This window comes from Thermobia domestica, chromosome 5, assembly GCF_964235325.1.
Source record: "Thermobia domestica chromosome 5, izTheDome1.hap1.1, whole genome shotgun sequence".
NCBI lineage: Eukaryota > Metazoa > Arthropoda > Insecta > Zygentoma > Lepismatidae > Thermobia > Thermobia domestica.
Window position 1 is genome coordinate 20,821,731 of NC_137458.1, and position 23,489 is coordinate 20,845,219.

The 23,489-nt window shown below is 36.9% G+C and overlaps 1 protein-coding gene across 1 annotated transcript in view; it reads left to right on the forward strand.

The window, feature by feature from the left end:
• Window positions 1-570: 570 nt before the first annotated feature.
• The window catches only part of LOC145685782 (uncharacterized), a 296,487-nt gene continuing 273,568 nt past the window's right edge, over window positions 571-23,489 (forward strand). Inside the window, exon 1 of the mRNA XM_081758309.1 lies at window positions 571-1,051. Within this exon, the coding sequence (XP_081614435.1) occupies window positions 1,046-1,051 (6 nt within the window). The 5' untranslated portion in view covers window positions 571-1,045. The remainder of the gene's footprint in view (window positions 1,052-23,489) is intronic.

Here is a 23,489-nt window from a genome sequence, read left to right on the forward strand (position 1 = left end):
ACATGAGACTGACGTACATCAAAGTCTAATACGTTAGTGAACCAAGTGGGAGATAGTCTTTTGTAAACCATTTTCATTTTTTTTTAAGTATTATTTGCAGATGGTTGTTAAGTTTCATGTATGAAGTGGAAACGAAGGACCTTAAGAACAAAGAGCACTGGGAAATGAGCTTATATGGGAATCGATCCTGGTACTCGGTAACACATCACGGAACAAGATCGATTACCCCTACCGCAGTAACAGTACTGTTACTATACATGATCAATATAAAGCATACTGTTGCTGGAGTTCATAACCCTTTATTTGATAGATGGGAACCGTCCCCCTGTAATACCAGGACTTTCCAGGTGAAAAATCAATAAACACCTCATTTCAAGGGCAAGACAGAAATGCATCGGATACCAATATGACAGACACAAATTGATTCTAGATAATTATCTATAAATCTTGGGAATTGGCAACACTGGACAGAGTCCCCAAACCCAGTAAGGTGGCACGTTATTGGTGTTCTAGCAGACAAGCACGCATCTCACATGGTGATTGGTGGATTTCAGACGCGAGCTTAAGCGATCAGCTGGTCGTGGTGCGATTCAGTGTGGATCACGCAAGAATTTCCTTGTGCCGCGCTGGTGGTGGAGGTGATGTTATTCCCGGGTTACGGGGTTATCAAAACAACCCCCGACAAAATAACTGAAGTATAAACCGTGTGACGAGTGCTTTTTAAGCGTATGGATAATGTTCGTCGAACAACGGTGTATGCGGAACAAAACTGTAATCTTCGCTAGCACACGGGAGTCACACGAACCCGTGGCGCCCGGCGTCCGTTCTGCAGCTAAAGGGGTCATCACGGGAAGGGTCGCAGTGGCGGGTGTCCAGAGTGACCCCGCTACGATTCACAATGATGGTTAAGGAGGACAACGGGGTTTGAACCTGCATCCGTCACGTCAAACATTTTGGCATTTCTTCTTCTTCTTCTGATTGGACGTCACGTCTAAACTGGAAGTTACCTTCAAAAACAACTGGACCTGAATTAAATATAGTGACTATGATGGTAAGTACTTATATATTTCTTTTAAAATTTATCTGAGCAGATATATGTATATGTGCACTATCTTAGCACAAGCACAATTTACTGTGCTTCATAAACACACAGACACACACACACACACACAAAACTTATTGAAAGATCTTACATTTGAGCAACTAAAGTTATATTGTAAACATAACAACACGAATCAAACACAGAATTACAAAATAGTAATTTCGGGCATAGACTTTAAGCAAAAGTTGTAACTTTGAGTGTTGCAGAAAATTTTTGAAATGTATGTTACGAAAATAACAACAGTTTTATTTTGTTACGGCACAAGAAATCGAATTTTGTCAGTAAGAACTTTCAAATATAAAATTAAAATTATTAGCACTTTCTATACCAATTTTCAAATATGAAAAATAAGATGGGAGAAAAAAAATAAATATGGAAACCATGAATTATTTTTTATCCAAGGCTTACAATATACGATTAATTTCCAGTTGGCCATTTTCAATTTTCTAATGATAATAAAATAATGTTAATAATACTTACAAAGTTTTGTGTAATACAGTAATATTTTTTGAGCTCCTTCGTGGCTAAACGGTTACTGTACGCGCCTTTGGCGTGTGAGACCCAGATTCGATTCCCAGCGGGAGCTCATATGGTTCGGATTCCACATTAATCAGTAGATCCACGTCTCATATAGCCTGGCTGTTGAAAAGGACGTTAAACTCCAAATCAGTTCAGTAATATTTTTTTTAGTTACTGTAAGAACTTTTAATAAATTCATACTGGAACACTCTCAGTCACGTTGCCAGTACATTTTTATTAAATTTCAGTCTTTAACAACTCGAAAAATAGTGAAGATAGCTAAGTAAACAGTGACTAATTTTATTAATATTGACCATTAGTTTAATAGCACTTTTTGAGTTATACATTCGTGTCCGTGGGTTTTCTCCGGGTTCTCCCGTTTCCTCCCTCTTTCTCATTCCACAATTCTTCCATTAACATTCCTAGCGTTAATCATAAGTCTCCCTTAGCCTAAAAGGGTACAATCGTGTGATGTGTTAAACTGAAAGATTGTGAGTTACACATGACTAGTCAATGAAGGACAGCAAGGTTGTCAATATTTCGTTGTAAAAATTCTAAATATATTCAGGAATGCATTGTATAAGTAGTATTAGTAAACAAACATACGTGTTCCTGTTGAATGAAAAGAAAGCCACGGGCATTTCTGGCGGCGGGACGCGTCCCCCCAATATTTTGAAGTACAAAATATTCAATATTTTATTCTAATTTAATTTATTTACTAACGACAGCATACCATATAAACAATAATAATTATATTTATTTGGAATATAATATTCAGGCTGTGAAACGATTATAATCGAGTTCTTGATATACCTTAGGGGGTCTGTGAAGGTAAGCAGAAAGGTAACAAATGGAATCGAAGTTAATAAACAGGTTGGACTAGGTAGTACCATTTAAAACACTTTCTTTGATGTACCCCCAAATTTTACATGCCAGAGACGCCAGTGAAGAAAGTTGTCAGTATTTCGGTGTAAAAACAAAGCTGAATATGTTCCAAAGTACATACTGTAAGTAGTATGTGAGTAAAGGAACATTCCTGTCCCTGTATAGAAAAGACAAACAGCAATAAATATATTCAACTAGTTAACAGGTTATTTTGCTACATACTCGATATATAAACATTTTATTCTAGCAATTTAAAATATCCTGTCAGCTATTATTTATTGCCAACTAACGACATACATTATAGCGCAATGATTTTTTAAACATAATATAATATTTTTGGTTAATATTTTAATTAAACAGAAATAGAAAGTGCTTTTCGTGTTTTAGTTTAACATACTACGGTTATATATTTTCGGCTGAAGGAGATGGATGATTAGTAGTTGTGAAATTTAATTTTTTTGTATTTTCCCGCCTAGAATCAAACCCTGGACCTCAGGCCCGCAACCAGAGGGGGGAGGGGGCCTGCTCCCTAAACTTTTAGTGGTCCCTCCAGACCTCAATACAAAATGCTATTATTAATACGAACAACAATTTGTAGGAGAATTTTTAATGACTTGGCTCCCTCCAACATATCCATGGCCCCCCAAACCTCTGTGGCTGGTTCGGGCCTGCTGGACCTCGGGCACCAAAGGCTCACGAGCTCAGCCATCAGATCATTAGGGAAAGCTGAACAGAAAGTAAATTAGTGAAAGTCAATGATAATATTCAGACTATGTCTCATTAACTGTACTATAGATTCTAGTGGTCCCACGTAGTGTAATGGCTAACGCTCTCACCTTTGGTGTGAGCGGTCCCGGGTTCGATTCCCGGTGGGTGACACTCGGTAGAAAAAGTATAAAAATTTTGGGGCTAGCCGTCCTGAGTGAGGATTTTGTCATTCACACCAGTCAAATGCCGGGGTGGTCGCTTCTTTGCTTCCCTTTCCTCGGATAGTGTGATTTCCGATAGGGATGCGCACGAGACAAGATTTGAGGCTGTCTCGTCTCGAAAATGTGCTGTAAAAGTGATATCTCGACTCGAAAAATGTATATTTCTCTATTGGAAGAGCTGTGTATCGACTCGAATTTTTTCAGCCTAATCGCCGAGGGACGTCATCCCTCATTCGTGACAAGCTAACATGGTCATAGATGCCGAAAGCCCAGAAAATTAAATTCTAATCCTAGTGATGGGCTAACATGGCCATAGATGCCGAAAGCCCAGAAAACTAAATCTTAATCCTAATCCTAGTGATGGGCTAACATGGCCATAGATGCCAAAAGCACAGAAATCTAATTCCTAATCCTAATAGTACTGACAGGCTAACATGGCTATAGATGCCGAAAGCCCAGAAAACTAAATCCTAATCCTAGTGATGGGCTAACATGGCCATAAATGCCGAAAGCCCAGAAAATTAAATCCTAATCCTAGTGATGGGCTAACATGGCCATAGATGCCGAAAATCCTAATCCTAGTGATGGGCCAACATGGCCATAGATGCCGAAAGCCCAGAAAATTAAATCCTAATCCTAGTGATGAGCTAACATGGCCATAGATGCCGAAAGCCCAGAAAACTAAATCCTAATCCTAATCCTAGTGATGGGCTAACATGGCCACAGATGCCGAAAGCACAGAAATCTAATTCCTAATCCTAATAGTAGTGACAGTCTAACATGGCCATAGATGCCGAAAGTCCAGAAATCTAATTCCTAATCCTAATCCTACAGATGGGCTAACATGGCCATAGATGCCGAAAGCCCAGAAAACTAAATCCTAATCCTAATCCTATAGATTCTAAGTGTGTTAGCATAACGAAGATTTTAATGAAGATATAAGTACTATTTCAACATCAGTTTCTCTTCAATAAGTGGAATAGTTCTCGCACGGTATCAATTTTTAGGTTTACAAATTATTATTTTTTTATTTTCTCGCGAACTACGCATCAGGGTATCCTCATCTATCTAATTTCTGGACTTTTTTCTTTTAAAGTAATGTACGAAGGAGATTTGTACTGTTTGTCTTCAAGGAAAACATCGTTGTTTTGTCTTTCTTCGCCAAGCAGCGACGAGCACCGCAGGTCGTTGTAAATGAGAAATGTATTCAAATGAAATTCAAATGAAAGCAGTTTAATTAGTCAATTTATAAGCATTTTGTTTTCTTTCTGGGAGAAACAACGACCAACTCTGTCTCAATGAATATAATAACGTTAAGAACAGTGGTTCTCAACCTAATTCCTATCACGATCCCCATTTTATCACATCCTCTTGTCAGCGACCCCGTTATGATATAATTTCTGATTTCTAATAAGCTTGTGTGAGATTTTTGATGCACCTATTGAGGAGATCAGCCTATATCAGTCTACTTGTATAATAGTAGAATCCAGGATGCAGTAACTTCCCTAAAAGTCAATGGATTAAAACAAAATTTGGTCAGTTCATTTATATTACAAACATCGAATCCAATTCGTCATACTGTTTCAAAATGGAGTCCGTTTGAAAATTGTAAAATTTCCTAACTCCTTTAATTTTGGGTCATATAATAAAAAAAAAATAAAGTGATTTCTAATTTTGGTTTTAAAAATTTGGACAATTGTTAAAAGTAATTGAGTATTTTAAATGACTTGATAATGTGCATCACGAAAATTGAACCGGGCATTGTCGCACTGGTGAAATCACACCGTGCTCAGGTATCTCATTAGGTTTCAATTTTAATTGTATTTCAACATGCAGGTTTTGTTGCATTTGTATTTCTCAGGTATTTCAATATGCAGTTCTCATTAGTTTCGTATCGTACCTCTTTCATTTAAATTGATTTTTAAACAACTATACATTTGTTGAAAATGTTAGTATACCTATAATTTGTTAACAATATGTATAAAAAAAAAATTTGCTTATCAGAACAAAATTCAAAATAATATTTAAAAATATTTTCCGGTATTAGATTCTAATTATATTTATCTCTTCCGCTTGTATTCGCGACTCTCATGAAACCTTCTCGCGACCCTCTAAGGGTTGCCAACCCTCGCTTAAGAAACCTTGCCTTAGAATAAGCCATACCTAGAGTTTCTTATACGTCATATTGGATACAAAATTAGCATGCTATGATCATATCATATATTAATATAGTCAAGATCTAACTTTATTTATTTATTCATGTAGCTCTAGATATAGTACGTTGGCCACTGAAACATGTAACAACAGCAGTAGGTAAAATAAATAAAATTCTACAATGTTATTTCTGCTTAAGAGCCTGACATACTAAAAACAATACAAAATACCATTTTTCTTGTGGTTGTTTATTCATAAATGAAAGGAAATAATGAAATACAACCGGGGGCGGATCCAGGGGGCGATCGGGCGATCACCCCTCCCACCAGAAGAGGAAACTTTCTTATTTTATATATAAATAAAACCCATCCCAGAGTTAGGAGCTCTTAAAAGTAACTCTAAGTAACAGCATTACAACCTCCCTTCCCCCCCAGAAGTCCGCCCTAGATCCCCCCATGAATACAACTTACCACGATCACAGATAATGTTATTCTACAACAGAAAATATAAACAGTGAAGAATTTTCAGTGTTGTCAGCCATAGAAATTACAGTGTTGCCAGAATAACACTTTCCCCAAAATCTAAGTTAAGGCAGCGACTAGAGGAACGAGCTCAACTTCATTTAATAATGTATCATGTTGTTTTGGTATTCTGTGAACTACAAGAGTATTTAGAATCTAGCTAAATCCATATATTTTTTTTTAAAAAAAATCTAATCTTATCTAATTTAATATCTTTTTTTAAAGAAAAAACATTATTACTGGTCGCTGTCGGGAATTTCAAATTTGAAATAGGCTAAGTGCGATTGAATTAAGAAAACTTTTTTTAAAAATAATCTTTTTCTGACCTTCAAAAGTCTAGATCCCCCCATTTGTCAGGGTTGTCCCACCTTGTGGGGAGCCCTGGTCATTGGGAACCCTAACTACGGCCTACCGTTAACTCCTCCCCTGTTCTTTATATAATTTATATTAATATGATTATATATAGTACAGTGAAACGTGTCTATGTTGGCCACCATCAGTTCCATTGAAAAGTGGCCAACTTAGACAGGTGGCCATAGCAGGGGCGGATCCAGAGGGGGGCGATCGGGGCGATCGCCCCCCCCCCACAAGAGGAAACTTTCTTATTTTATATATAAATAAACCCATCCATAACAAGTTTGGAGCTCTTAAAAGTAGCAGTATTACCGCCGACCGCCCCCCCCCAGAAGTCCGTCCTGGATCCGCCCCTGGGCCATAGCCACCTCTCTAAGTTGGCCACCTGCTTATCTTGGCCTGGTTCGTCTTGAACCTGCATTTTCTCATAAGACATTCGTTACCTATTACCCTGTAAATTGGCCACCTGTCTATCTTGGAAGTTGGCCGCATTGCAGCATTGTTTATCCTATGATGATGATAAATTTGATATTGTAGCACACTGAGTTATTCAGATTGAAAACAAGAAAAGCTGAATTATAAATCAAATAATTTATATGATTTTTTTCTGGCAGTGACAAAATATTTTCTGTAGATACCTTTTGAAAAGTACCGTAGCAAATCAGTTATTAATAACACATTTACATTTATGGTGGTTCATTCTATACGTATGTCTTTTATTCTTTTTGTCACCTATGCACATTCTAAGTTCGTAGTTAACTACCTTTAGTTAATGAGCTACAAGTGTTTCCCTTGGTGCGAAAGATGTTTTGAGAAAATCTTAAGGGAATTGATACCTCAAAATCTCCGCTACCTTTCGACAAGCTGTCAGGTGCCAATAGATGACAATTGGGATGATTAGCTTTAACCTTAAGAATTTTCCGGAATTCCTAAAACTCTCCACTGATGAAAGGAGCCGATATAGCTAATGGTTTTACCAAAACAGAGGATAAATATATACGTACAACCATTTCCTGAATTTCTGCAGGGGTGCCCACAAGGGGGGGCTATGACGCAAAGTGCGTCATTGAAATAATTTGGAGGGTTAAAAAATCTGTATAAATATGTTTGAGGGAGTGTAAAAATTAATCAAAAAGAAAATTTTGTTCATGGAAGAACACCTACGGGTAGACAATTGGGGGGGTGCGTCATGGACATAAGGGGGGGTGGGCACCAACGTGCCTTTTCTTATTCACATCTTCCTTCATCACCTCTTTGTCAGGGTAGTGTTCTGGCCATTGACCTCCAAGTACAAATCGCGGGAATTTGTGTTTGTCTGTCTCCAATAACAAATACAGAACATTTGGTTCTTATATGGGAACACGAAAAGTTAAAGAAAAATAACAAAACTTATTTTGCGTGGCCAAGATACGCAGGGAAATTTATCATTATCATCATAGGATAAACAATGCTCCAATGTGGGCAACTTCTAAGATAGACAGGTGGCCAATTTACGGAGTAATAAGTAACTGATGCCTTATGGGAAAATACAGGTTCAAGATGAACCAGGCCAAGATAAGCAGGTGGCCAACTTAGAGAGGTGGCCAAGTTGACAGATTTTACTATAATATGAATAGGCAAATGTAAATTAGGCAAGTGTTTTGCCCAAACATATTTTTGGAGGCACTGGTCCCCGGAGCTCTGAGAGTACCCCCCCCCCCCCCGGAGGAGACCAAAATAATACGTCTATAATATAATAATAAATAGAGTAGTACCTTGTGAAAATAATATGTGCCCTTCGAAATACTAAATGTGACATTAGGCACATTTTTCTGAAAGAAACGTTGAATTAGGCTTGAAAAACATTACTTCAAATAGTTGCCACGTTCTGTATTGTTTATCCTAATGTGTTTCCTGTTAAAAGAAAGTTAATATTGATATTTTGTTTTGCGTTTTATGTTTTGATACTAAACATAGTACGATATCTAGCGAACATTTATTTATTTTTAGTACCAGGTTAATGCGCCATAGCGTGAGAAGTTATACGTTTGGGTTGCCAAAGTTTTTGTTGAACTCTATATGACTTTATATTTCGGAGAATTTCATACACAACTGTTTCAAACAACTGACTTTTGTATTGATTTCCTTTAATTTACTTTCTCACTACTCACTACTACGTACATGGCCAATTTGTGGAGCTCTGTTCCAGGAAAGACATAAAGAAAAGGGCGCACATTTTCTAAAGAAAGTCATTGTTCTTGGCTGTCGCGATATCTGTTGAGCCGTTTGTTTAGTATCATTCTCACCGAAAAAAAAAGGACTCGTCAACACAAACTGGTTGATAATGGACAGATAGTGTTATATCTCGTAGCGTAGCTCATATCCTGTTGCTGTTCCATTTGCATCATCAGAGGAAATTAAGTCATCGGCGCGAGGGCTAGACAGTTTTACTTCCTTATAGGCCTACTGTTTGCCAACATTCATGCCAAAAAATTCTTCACATTCAGTTGCAAGAACAATTGTCTTTATTTAAATGAAACCAGCGTACTCTGTTTTTAGGGCAGTTTGTAATGCAGCTGATATCGCAAAGTATACTCAAGAGATTCTTCAGGGAGGAGAGTCTTTTTTTTTTTTTTTTTTTTTTTTTTTTTGTAAATGAAATTAAAAAAAACATCTTACTAGGTAAATGCATTACAGATACGAAAATAAGTTGAGTGAGGATAATAAACACACTATACCTAAGTATCAAGGATGCCCATCAGGGGGGACAAGGTGGGGCGCTCGACCCCCTATAGAAAATTGTACTTGGGAATATCGAAAACCGAATAGAATTTTTACATTAGTTACAGAAAAATTTGCAACTATATTTCAAATATCGCTTACACTTGCCCGCCCTTGGAAACCACAACATGGGCGCCCTTGCTAGGTATATGTAAGTAAAGCCATCCTCCTTTTGGGAGACCCCATACCTTTTTGACTTCGACACCCATGAAGGTAATCAGATGGCGTGGGTCAATGAAAACTTGACACATGACCCACTGACCCATCAGCACCCACCGTGACCCATTCTGACCCATGACCCATCCCTCCTCTTTACTGACTAAAGAGTTTACACTTGTAATAAAACAAGGCTGTGAAATTTTCACTAATAAGAGTTTGTATTTCTACGGTCAATCGCTCAGGCAACACTCTGTTACAATATCGGTGCATCTCACCTTTACGATATAAAATGGTAAAGTGTTTGTCATGGGTTATATTACGATGAATTTCAATTTAATTAGCATTTTCTTCTTGAATTACTGATACTTTTCAATAGAAAATAAGATGAAATTTGGAAGTCCCAAATCAAGGTAAAACAGATCAACAGTTTAAAATTCAACTGTTCTCAACAGCCAAGTAGTAAGCCCTATTGCTATTATTACAATTACAAATATCAATATCCAAAAGTGCCAGAAGTTCTTTTTTCACTTAGATATACTCATCTCAAGTAAATAAATAGAAAGAAATGAAAAAGAAAGAAAAATGGAAGCCTTAAAAGTAAAACAGACAAATCCACCAGTATTCCGATCCTGTTTACAATTCACTGAGCAGAGTGGGTTGGTAGGCTGCAGTGGATCACATTCTGTTCACCCACACCCACTGACCCACTCACAAATCTTGACCCACTTGATCCACAACACACTGCCCCACTCCATCTCTGAAGATAATGTAATCAGATCTGGCCCCTTTACTTTCCAAGGTTGTGAACCACTGTGGAAGCTCAGTGGTAGAGCGCTTAGCTCTGGAGCAGAGTTGGCGTGGGTCAATGAAAACTTGACCCACGACTCACTGACCCACCACCCACCGTGACCCACGACCCACTAACCCACCACCCACCGTGACCCACCACCCACCATGAACCACTTTCATCCACTGTGACTTACTCTGAGTCACCAAAATCCATCATCATCAACTCTGAACACGATCCACGGTCTCTTCTGTACTGACTAAAGAGTTTACACTTGTAATAAAACAAGACTGTGAAATTGTCACTAATCGGAGTTTGAATTTCTAGTCAATCGCTCAAGCACCACTGTTACAATAACGGTGGATCTCACCTTTATGATATAAAATGGTAAAGTGTTTGTCAGTGAGGAAATTGAAACAGTTCGAGGTGGGGGGAAATTAGTGTGTGCCTAAAATATACTTGTACTAAGAGAGTATTCTTGCAAGTGTTACTTTCTGAACGCTTTCCAAACGAAACTTCTGCTCGGGTACCCTATGTGAGAGCATCTTCATAAAGTATGTTCATAATTGTAGTTTGTGTAATCACTAAAACACCACGTTAAATTTAAGTTACAAATCTGCATAATTGCAATTATTATGAATATTTATTCAAAGTAGTTTATCTAAAGCAAAGAAGAGACTTACTAAAAAATAGGTACAAAGTTGAATAACACAAATAAGCCATTAGTAATACAAGTATACATTTTCTATAACTCGTAATTTTCCACCTTAAAACAAACCTGAAATCGGGTTTATTTCCTGTTGGTAACTTTTACGTGGTAAACCATCCGCAGCGGAATGATGTCCATCCTTCAGCCAAGAAATAACTAGCTCGTCTACTTTGAGCTTCTCTAGCGGTGGGCCATTAACATTGATGAACAACAAGTTAGACAATGTTTGAGCACTTAGTCTATTTCTAATATCAGTCATCTGTAAATTCATAAGAGGAAATCCCCGTTCTCACTCTGTCATGGAAATTGATAATATTTCTACCCGATTTCTGCAACTCCTCATCGACAATCTGCTTGTTAGACTTAAATCTGATAACGATTTTTCTTGGTCAGTTTTGAAATACTCAGCAAAAAGTATCATCTCTCTATCACCATACAACATCTTTTCCATATCACCATGTCAGTTGGCAATGTCGACTCATGGAGAACAGAAACTTCATCTACCACGCCTTCGATAGGGAATCTTGTGAATAAATTATCAATTAAAGTCTGATAAACTGATGATTTCTTATTTGTTTATAAATTTAATTTTTGTAATTACACATGAAGGTTTGATGCCATTACCAAGTTCCCTTCTCCGTCTAGAAACCGAAAGGGAACGAGGTTCCTGGAAAGTGTTCAGAGGTGAATGGGAATTTCCCTCCTTCTTCCTCTTCAAATATCACACTGCTGTTTGCCATGTGCCAAGTTACGATCAATTTAAATTATCATAATATAATTATTTCCTTGTTGAATTATCAATACTTTTCAGTGGAAAAAAGGATGAAATTTGAAAGTTCCAAATCAAGGTAAGTAGACCAACGTAAAGGAAAAAAGTGTGAAATTTTTCATATAATTATGCGTACAATCCAAACTTAAAATTTCCGTGTAATTAAGCTTACAGTACAAATTTTATGCCTATTTTAGTCACAAGTTTTTTCGTTGATTGTCCTGTGCTGTAAGCGCTCCATATAATAAACATAAGCTTCAGCAATTATTATAGTAGAAAGCAATGGATATATGAAGCCAAGCACTGTATTTTTTGTTTCTGATTTTTTTAAAATAACATCGATCGTTTTCGATCATTTTTACAAGCCAACTCACTACCAATTTTCCATCTATAGAAAGTGCCCCCTCCCCCCCCACACACACATAAAGGAGAATTTAAAAAAATGCTAGGACACATTGTTTATTTTCAATAAAGAGTTAATACACTGAATTTCAGCTCCGTAAATTTAACGGCGTGCGAGATACTTTTTTTTTCCGCAAAATTTCGGATCCTCACTACCTCCTTAGGATATTATGCATTATAATGAAATCAATATAACATCCCAGTTTGGATTAAGGCCGAACTATATACCAAAAGTAATTTCATTTGATTTTGCAATTTGACCATGATGATCGGGCACACATAGTTACCAGGGTTGGCAAAAACCATGGTTTTTATTAAAAAAACCAAAAAAACCGGTTTTTTGGTTTAAACCAGGTTTTTTTGGTTTAAACCAGGTTTTTTTGGTTTAAACCAGGTTTTTATGGTTTAAATGATTTGCTCTATATATTCATACCATACATGGACAGAAATAAGTTTGTTTCGCCTCGATGTTATTATGCAACAACCGGTTATGCTGGAAGGGGTCACATAAGCTTAAAGCGGAATAAAAACCGCTTCTCGAGTTACATCCGAGAGAAATTGTCCTCCATTTGAACTCAGAACCAGGACTAATTGGCCACAAATGCGATACTTCTGCCGACTCACTCACGAAGGAAATCTGATAAAAAAAATACTTTGTACTGATCTTTACATGCTTCTTAATATAACTGTCAAGAGTCATTTCAGAAGGACAAAAAGATAAACAGTTGCACAAGTGAAACCATTACACAGAACTACATATGAACAATTTCAAAGTACTACGGAGTACAGAAGAACTAATTTAGTTCAAGTTAGTTAACAACGACTTTTATTGGTCCAAATTAAAGAAATACACCGACTTAATCTGCATATCAATAAGAAAAGTGAATAAAGATACGAATTATTTGAGTCCACTTTGGCTCAGACTCATTTATACATAAATAGATACCAAAGATACTTATTTCACTAAATGCCTCTCGTGGGGTCTGTATGACCCCCCCCCACACACATACACACACAAAAAGTACGGCATTTTCGATGTATTTTATCAATAGTAAACATTGAAACGTAACAATATTTAGAATTTTTCTTCGATTGCAATTACATAACAATAATAACAACTACAAAAAATCACAAAATAAACATTTATAAACTTGTAAAAAAAAGTTGCTTTTGTAGTATAATCTTTTTGAGTAATAAATAGGGAATTTAGGTCTGAATATAATACGAATAATATACGGGAGTGAAACGTGATAACCCACAAATGTGTGTTCATCAAGATTTTACAAACACTTACACTTTTACGAACATTTTTTTGCTTTTGGTTTAAACCAGTTGGTTTTTTTTGAAAAAACCAGCTGGTTTAAACCTTGGTTTAAACCAGCCAACCCTGATAGTTACATTCAATTTTTATATAATAATTTATATATTACAGTGATTCAAAAATGTATTTTTTTCAGTAGTTAGCTCCTCAAAAAACTCACAGATCTCGAAAGCCAAGTAGTAGTATAAGTCCTATTGCTATTATTACAATTAAAAATATCAATATCCAAAAGTGCCTGAAGTTCTTTTTTCACTTGGTTAGATATACTCACCTCAGGTAAGTAGACAGAAACAAGTGGAAAAGGAAGGGAAATGAAGGTCTTGAAAATGAAGGAGACAAATTTACCAGTCTTCAGAAGATACTCTCTACAATGCAGTGAGCAGAGAGTGTCGGTAGATCATACTGAGTCGGTGGGTCGCAGTGGGTCATGATGGGTGATGGGTCGCAGTGGGTCACGGTGGGGGGTGGGTCACAGTAGGTCATGGTGGGTGGTGGGTCACAGTGGATCACGGTGGGTGGTGGGTCGCAGTGGGTCACGTTGGGTGGTGGGTCACATGTTGTTGACCCACGACCCACTGACCCACTCAGAAAACTTGGCCCACTTGACCCACTGTCCCACTCCATCTCTGCTCTGGAGTGTGGAATCTCTGGTTCGATCCCAATTCGCAACAAGTGGACTTTGTGGCGGGCAAACACCATGTTCGTGAGCTTTCTAGGAGTTCTCTCGTTTCCGCTCGCTTTCTTTATTTCACCATTTAATTCATTATCATCGTGACGGTATCCTTTAGTCTCAGTGGACAACGTGAGACGTTAACTAAAAGAAAAAACCACGTTACTCAGCTCAATAATGCGAGGGAGGTTCAGAAACTAAGGTTACAAGGCAGATATTTCTGAAGTTTCGTATGGAGTTGGCAACCGTGTAGAGTTTCAGTCACCCACCCCCTATGGCGCTAGTTGAAGGTAAATACAAATGGCGACTCGTTTGGAAAACTTGTCTCGCGAAGAAGTCTGCTCAGTTATTCGATTTCTGTGGGCGAAACATGTATCCGCGGCTGAAATTTACCGGCAGCTGGTAGAAATTTACGAAGAGGCTCTAATGTCTCGTCAACATGTTGCAGAATGGTGCCGAAAGTTTGCGTCTGAAAGAGCAAACGTCACCGACGAGGAGTTTCGCTGTTTCGTTGGGACATTATCGACCACCCTCCTTACAGGTTGAACCTCGCTCCAAGCGATTTTCATCTATTCCCGCACTTGACGGAGCACCTAGGAGGCCGTCGCTTCGCTTTAAAGGAGGAGGTGAAATACTTCGTGACAACGTGACTGAACATACAAGGACAGGATTTTTACCAGAAGAGAATCTTCAAACTCCTCCCATGATGCGATAAGCTTCAACTGATATGAAGACTATGTCAAAAAATAATCTAATGTGTGTACTATCTATTGGCTGTATTGTTTGTATGAAATAGTATATACACGTTTCACTACATGCTTTGTAACCTTACTCTCTAATTATTTTTGTAAATTTGGTAATCCATTATCCGTGGAAAATAAATCATTCTCATCAAAGCTGCTATAATTATAGGCCTATATATTAGAGCTGCTATAATTATTCTAACTAATTCACAGATTCACTGATCAATGCCTAGTCTAACCACGTAAGATGAAATTTGAAACTTGAAATTTCGGCAATGCATAGGATTTGTAACTAAAGATACCACTAAAGAAAGATTTTTTTTTGGAAGTTTGACGAAGGATGGGGAGAATATAGGGGTGGCAATCATTATATTAAAGTATCCGTATCTCCGAATCTTTAGACACCTGAAATTTGTTATTTGGAAGCTAATAATTTAAATACATATTTAAGCGTATTTTGATATTTGATCTAAAAGGGAAGAAAAAGGGTTGAGTTGATTTTAAAGTTAACGTCCCTTTCAGCAGCGAGGCTATATGAGACAGGACCTACTGATTAACGTGGAATCCAAATCACATGAGCTCCCGCCGGTAATGGAACCCGGGTCTAGGAAAGAAAAAGGGGTTGGGGTGGTTCACCAAGATGGTCATATGACTGTTTGAATTTCGTTAGAGATTTCGAATTGAGAGAAATTCTACAATGAAAGGTGCAGATGTAAGAATGTAAATAGGGACACATTTGCTACTAATAATATAAAATCCCACCCCTGTAAAAGAAATTCTCTGCGGATAATTTGATTTTTGATATTTAAATTGCATATTTGTTTTCTTAGATAATAGTATAATCTTGGATCACCAATAGACACACTGTTTCAGATTCCGTGTTAAATTATTGGTGCATCTCTTATTAAAGCATCAGTATTGAGAAGAGTAGTTACAAGCTTCATACAAAGAAATAAACGAAAACGAATTGTGTTTCATATGTTGCTCAACAGATGGCGCACTAAGGCTTGTTTTAGGTCCATCTGGTGAGGGTATGGGTAATTAGATCATCACTCTTTACCAGCCAAATAGCTAAATAAAAGTTTCAAGATTGCTATATTGTTCAACTAATTGTATCAGTCTTAATGTTTTATGCTCTTTACTTTTAAATAATTAATTGCTTACAACGAGGCGTAAAGTTGCCCATCAGAGAATTTTCGTGACAAGACAGAACTCTTTTAATAGAATTATTCTGAGACGACATCACTTTCACGACTTATTTTTGAGACGGGACAACCTCAATTTTTATCTCATTAGAAGCCTTAGTGAGACAACCAGTGGCGTATTTACGATTTTGTTTCGGGAGGGGCTTTGCTAACTTTCGGGAGGGGCTTTGCCTGGAAATGTGAAAATTCTGCAAGATACTTCATTTACTTTACTATACTAAGTAAGATTTCGGGTGGGGGCTTAAGCCCGGAAGCCACCCCCCTAAATACGCCACTGGAGACAACTGTTGACTAGGACCTTTCAATAGTACATGCTTCTAGACTGAAAAATCTAGACGCTCCATGAGAATTGACAGTATTTCGGTACATTACGTTCCTGAGCCCAAGAAAATTTTGCGTCTCTCTCTTATGGGTTCATATTATGTTGTCTGACAAAATAAAGAATAATTAAAAATAAACTGCCAAAAGGCAAAACATTGTAGTATGTCTTTAGAATACCAAATAAAAGCAAAAATCACTTAAACTACTAAATGCAAGTCTGCAGAAAATACAGCACTGTAATGCGATGCAGTTGGTTTTCTGTAACCCCCCTTAAATTTCTCTCTTGTGGACAGTTCTTTTTCGCAAGGGCTATAGTGTTGCCAAAATATCTTGATCCGTGGGGAAAATGCTAACTAAAGCTCACACCCTCGACACACCCACGCGTTGAGCCAATAAGGGTTGAGCTGTTGCTAAGCGTGAGAGCCTTGCTCTATGGATGACGGAAGGGAGTGGAATTCCTTCAGCCAATAGTAGCGCTTGGAATGGAAGACTAGGTGTCTTGTCATTGTGGTATATCTATAGCACAAATGATTCATTCACTTTGAAAAGGCTATATTTTCAAAACTATTACACTTACACACATGAAAGGTATATATATATATATATATATATATATATATATATATATATATATATATATATATATATATATATATATATATATATATATATATAATAAAAACATTTTAACAAGAGCATTTAATGGTAGGCTATAAGTAGGCCTTTTGCAGGCTCATCATTACTGGTATCTATGTTCGTTAAAAAAAAAAAAAAAAATTCTTGCTTTGTTTCTGCGGACAGTTCGTCGTCGAAGAACGCCATCCAATGAGTTCTTCGCTCAAGTACCAGAGATGACAACATTTTATCCCTAAGTTTTGTAAACAGCTGGATTTTCTGTTTTATATTTAAGAATGATTTTCATTAACTCGAGATCATTTCTTGGAGCAGATGCTGCAACCGGTGATAAGAAAGACGATTTCACGTAAATTGTATCTAGGAACGCACCCAAAGTAATTAGCCCTTTTTCTTCTAATAAGTACTAAGGTTGAATTCGCCTCTAAAAAGCTATATTTTGAATGCAGAGTTGATTTGCCATCCACTTGACATGGTGAATAGCTCCAAGTGCTGCAAATGCCACGAAATGTCTCACTAACATATTCGTGAATATTGTTTAAAATTTGTAAAATTAACATTGTTTCTAATGGCATGATAAATATAAAATGCAATGGATGCACCAAAGGGAATGATAAAATAGCCTTTGTTGATCATTGTTGGAGTAATTTATCTCCTACTTGGCATAGTTGATTTGTAATAAATAATTACATGAACTGGATATAGGAGAATAAATGCACAAAACCAGAATGTATTCAATTGTCAACATAGCGAAAATAAAGAACTAAGCTTGTTAAACTTTAAGTCGATTGCGCAATCTCTAAATATTGAGCTATTGATTTGAAAATTTGTATGTATTATTTATTTGTAAGGAGGGACAAATTTAGGGGGTACCACGGTAAAATTTCAAACTTTCGAAATTTTGGACCACCCTAATATATAGGGTGGGTGCGCCATATATGGAATACGTTCCTAATATGAAATACCAGATTATTTGGCCAACTATGTGTTGCCACCAAGTGGACTGTTCGTAAACTTGTAGACCATTTCGCCCTCAGTTTGCATATGAGTGGTTTGCTGCTGAACAATAACAGTACATTTTCTTTTGTTGCAAAATATTTTTCTGAGAAACTTGAGTTTTCCGGACGTACCTTTCCAGGCTCTGAATATACGCAAATGGATATGTATTATTGTTGACATTTTGATATTTAGATTACATATATAGTGTACCAGAAAGGTATAAAGATTCAGTGCACAGAGAATTTCGTAAGTGTGTGTAGGAAGAAAACTATCCAAAATGGCGATTTTCCTAATATGGAATACTAGCAGGATCCTAATATGGAATATTCCTAAATAGGTTGACGTATGTGAACTAGAAGTGAAGAAGAATAACTTAATTGTAAGTTATATTAGAACTGGCATATTATTTAGACCGAGCGTCAGTGAAGCCTCTACTTCATCACAACGGGCATTTACCTCATCCTCGCAAGTAGTCAGAGAATTTTTAGCCTTTCAACGAAAGCCAAAGAATATCCAATCGAAACAACCAAAGAAAAGACATCACGCGACTACAAAGAAGAAAGTGAATCCGAAGAGTCAGTGAGTTGACTTGAACGGGACCCGGACAAATCCGCCAAATGACAAATCCGCCAATTACCAAATCTGCCAATTACCAAATGCGCCAAACGCGAAAATGACCAAATGCGCCAATTGTGAAAATGGACAAATCAGCCAATGGACAAATCTGCCAATTACCAAATCTGCCAATTACCAAATCTGCCAATTACCAAATCTGCCAACTACCAAATCTGCCAATACCAAATCTGCCAAACGCGAAAATGACTAAATGCGCCAATGACGAGAATGGACAAATCTGCCAATTGACAAATCCGCCAATTACCAAATCTGCCAATTACCAAATCTGCCAAACGCGAAAATGACCAAATGCGCCAATCGTGAAAATGGACAAATCAGCCAATTGACAAATCTGCCAATTACCAAATCTGCCAATTACCAAATCTGCCAATGACCAAATCTGCCAATTACCAAATCTGCCAATTACCAAATCTGCCAATTGACAAATCTGCCAAACGGAAAACACCGAACTCTGTTTGTATTATCATCAAATAACTGGATAGTCTAGTAAAAAGCATACTGAAAGAAAGTATATATGAATATCAAGCAAGAAACTAAAAGTAATTAATAGAAAATAATCAAATCATCGCCCAAATATTTGAGGATTTGAACGAGGTAACCATTTAAAATAACATTAACGTTTACTCAGTATATGTAAAAAAAAAAAAAAAAAAAAAAAAAAAAAAAAAAAAGTTGGTTATTTTATGAAGACCGGAGAGACATGATCTAAAAGTTCAATAAATCGTACATGCTCTAACGCAATGAGATAATTTGTTTGTTCTTATATGTTAATTTGATGAATTTATAACTGTTAAAAATAAATATTCTTGTTATTTGCTGGAGTGATTGCCCCCTTTCAGCACTGAGGTTATGTTTTTGGGGTGCCCGACCTCTTGGACATTACACTATACTTGTTACAGTTGGCAATACTTCTTAAAATGACGTAGTTGCGAGAAATTTTTAAAACGATAGTTGTTTGTTTTCGTACCTTTGACACTTGACCAACAGTTTTTGGTAGTCGCGATTACTACAAATTCTCCTAATTTCACGACTTTTAGCAGTATTTCCAACATTAACATTCATTATCACATCTCCTAAACCATGTAAAATAACAAATTGCTATTACGTGTTGTTTGCCAAGACTCGATTTTGGTGTTGTTTGCCACGGTATTGTTCTCTCTAGCTTATCTTATATCACAATCGTGAAGACTTATACAAAATCGACTTATAAGCTAAGGGTTGCCAGATGAGCATATTATAATGATCAAATCTATTATATTATAAACAGAATGAATACAATACGAATTGTCCCAAGCACGTTATTGGGTTACTACGCTATCGGCTGTTAACGCCACAGTTAAATTTATTCAAGGTGAGTTCAAGCACTCAATATAATAATTTGTTTGCTTAGAAACTCTCCAAGTGCATTTTCAAAATTGATATAGCCTACAATTTGTTTGTGTTCGACTGTGTAGCCAACGTTAAATCTAGGCATATCATCAGGACTAACAATAAGGGGGGTATAGGAATCCCGATAAATGGGGACCCAAACCTTCTAGAGGGGGCGCGATACGCGATATATATATATATATATCAAACTAAAATGAGATTTAAAGATCTGGATTTAGCGATCTTTTAAACACCTTTGATGAAAGTAGAAAAATTTAGTCTATTGGTAATACAAAAATTTAGTGACTTATGTATAGTTACTGGGGTATTTTCAAGTCCACACAAAGAGCTCCCTAGTGGATGAGCGGTTAGCGTAGGGACCCAGGTTCGATTCTTGGCGGGAGCTTATTTGGTTCGGATTCCACGTTAAATTGTAGGTCCACGTCTCATATAGCCTCGATGCTGAACGGAACGCTAAGACTGAAAATCAAATCTGTCCCACAGAGATTATTAAAATACAAGGGTCGGCAATCCCTCCATAGCATTTCTGAAATAAGATGGAATGTACACGAATTGGAGTGGATTTGAGTTAAGCATCCCATTCAGCAGAAGACTATGAGCCTTGGGCCTACAACTTAACATAGTTTCCGATACACATGAGTTTCCACCGGTAATCGAACCCGGGTCTCCCATACCAAAGGCGCGTACGCTATCCACATAGCCACAAGGGAGCCCTGTGTACGATTTAAGACTATAAAACCTATGGCAGAAGAAACGGGTAGGTTACATTTCTCTAAGTTACAACCATTAATTCTCTCGGACGTTTGAAGATAAAATCTAGATCATATCAATGTAAGAAATTGAATCCCGCATTTGATACTGAACCACTCCGAGATGAAATCAGAGAAGAACAATTTAAAGTATTGTCTTTTTGATGTAATCGTACACAAGATCGTATCTCAGGTGGATTCTCGGTGTACAGAAATGAGATATATTTACTTGACTTTTCAAGCAATTCTCAGAGTAAACACTTTAAATGACAGTGTCGCAATCAAGAAATTAATTACAATCTACTCTGATGACTTCAGTTGTAATTTTGTCAAAGAGAAACAAGTATATAAGTCAGTCTCTGTGCAGCTACTTTCTCGGATCTTCACACTAAAACTTATAAATTGATGTTATATTTGTGTTTCCTAAACTTTACAAGGCACTCAGAATTCCCTCGCGCGAAGTGGATTTTGTGGTGGACAAACACAGTGTGTCTGAGGTTTCTCGGGGTTCTTCTTCCTCCCATTTTCTTCATTACACTATTTTTCATTCATTCTTATCATTACCATCCTTTAGCTTGCACGGCATAAGGGTAGGACGTAATTGAAATTGAAAACAGAAAATTATACACAGGAGATAATAATAAAACTCCGTTAGAAGAGAAAATGCAATTATATCAATTTATTAAGTTATTGTGATATTAATGATGTTCTATGTTCATTTGTTTTGAGTTTAATGTTCTCTTTCAACAGCGACTCTAATGAGACCTCTCTCGTCCCAAAGGCGAGAACATTTACCACTTGTTCCAGAGGATCAAAAACAGAGGTGCCTGGCAACCCTTCCTCTTACTCCAGATGTGAGTAAATTTTCACGATAATAAGATATGATAAGATCGGAATGCAAATACTTCGTGGCAAACAACACGAAAATCGAGTCGTGGCAAACAACACCGTTGCAAACAACACGCCACCCAAATTGCTGTAAACGGCATTATGATCATTACATCTTTTGAAAATAATCTACGTAATTAGATGTGATACTTATCTCAGCTCTTTTTCGAAACAAAGCCCTTTGCAAGAAGTCAAGTTTTGAATTCCATGTAGCTTTTTTCTTCTGTTTGATAGAAATACATGATATGCTGACCATAGTATTCGACACTAATATGCTTTCGATGTGCGATGCACCATCCGTCTCACTTGCGTCCTTACTGTTGTAGAGGCCTCCAAAAGTGTGGAGGATGTGTGTATTCACCAGATAAAGATTCAAATTCAACACAAATTAGAATAACAGTAACCTTACACCCTTCACTACAATTGCAATATTATTTTGACTCACGACAATAGTTTATCCGATAAATATATTCTTCCTAACACAGTAACCTTCCCCTTCGTTTATATGCAATGAAAGATATAGCCATTTAACACACTTAAACACACTTGCACTTATACACTTTCGAGTGACGAACTCAGTACTAATCAGGAACTTTTACTCATCATACACAGTGTGAAACTACTTGAGCAACGTACAGATCTTTAAATGTGACATCTCATCTGAAACCTGTTACCTGATTGACTCGTAATAATCAATCATCTTACAGAAAACAAAGTTACACAAAAATTCTAAAATCCCTTCCCTTTCCTGCTCTACCTTCGCAAATACATAGAAATAATCTAATTACATGAATATAAACATTAATTCTTATGCCTTTTCAGTAATTTATCCCACTGGCAAGAGCGGACTTGGCTACCTGGCTACCCGGCAATCATTTCTTTCAACTATTTTAACGTATTAGCATTGTTCATTTTTTTTAAAAAAAGTACTTCATTTTATACTATATTCTTCATTTGCTGTAGGCAGGGGGTGTGCCTGGGGATCCGAAACCCCTCTCCGAAATCACAACTTTTCGTAAATTTCGTCTAATTTTAGGGGCGATATTACATATTTTAATATAATTTGTCCTCATATTGAATTTGGACGCCTTCCCTCCGAAATGAATTCCTGCTCACTCACGTCCCTGGCTGTATGTAAGTATTAAACAAGTTTAATTAACATATAAGCGAACTCTATTTGGCAGGATATGGTTTGAAGGTCCAGCTCTTCGTTCCACTCTCTGGTTACCCTTCTGTATTGTACTCCTATTGCAAGATCCTTGTTGTATTTTTTTAATGTCAACTTTACCAAATAAACCTATCCTCCCTTTAGGTTGTGAAAGAGTTCATTTATATTTTTGTCTGACTAAGTATAGTTGTACATTTTCTGCTTGAAATTTTTTGCATACTATGGAACGTTAGGCTCAGACTGCTTGATGTCTGGGAAGTTTTATGAATCGGAATCTGTGCAAACATGTTTTCATTACGCAATAAATGGAACATAATTATGAGAACTATCATTTCAATTTGTCTCTTTTCTTTACACACAAGTATTGAGCGTCGGTGAAGACTTTTTTCACTCTTCAAAAATTTTCTGCGTTCCTGATCCGAGTTAAGTTGTTTTCGAGGAGTTACAATTCTATTTCTGTAGGCAGAATAAACGATTTATATTGAGGTAAAAGAAATAAAATACATGAAAGGTGGATAATGTTAAAAGAGATTCTACTGTTTTACGTACAAAAACAAACACTTACGCACTCACTCCAGAACTTGTAGGACTATGTTTTTATGCCGTGTTTCTTTTCTTCTTTCTTTCTTTCTTTTTTCTTTTATTTTTTCTTTTTTCTTTTTTTGTAATTAGGTATAACTTTGTTCCCGTGAATCGCAGTAGGGTGTCGAAAATCCG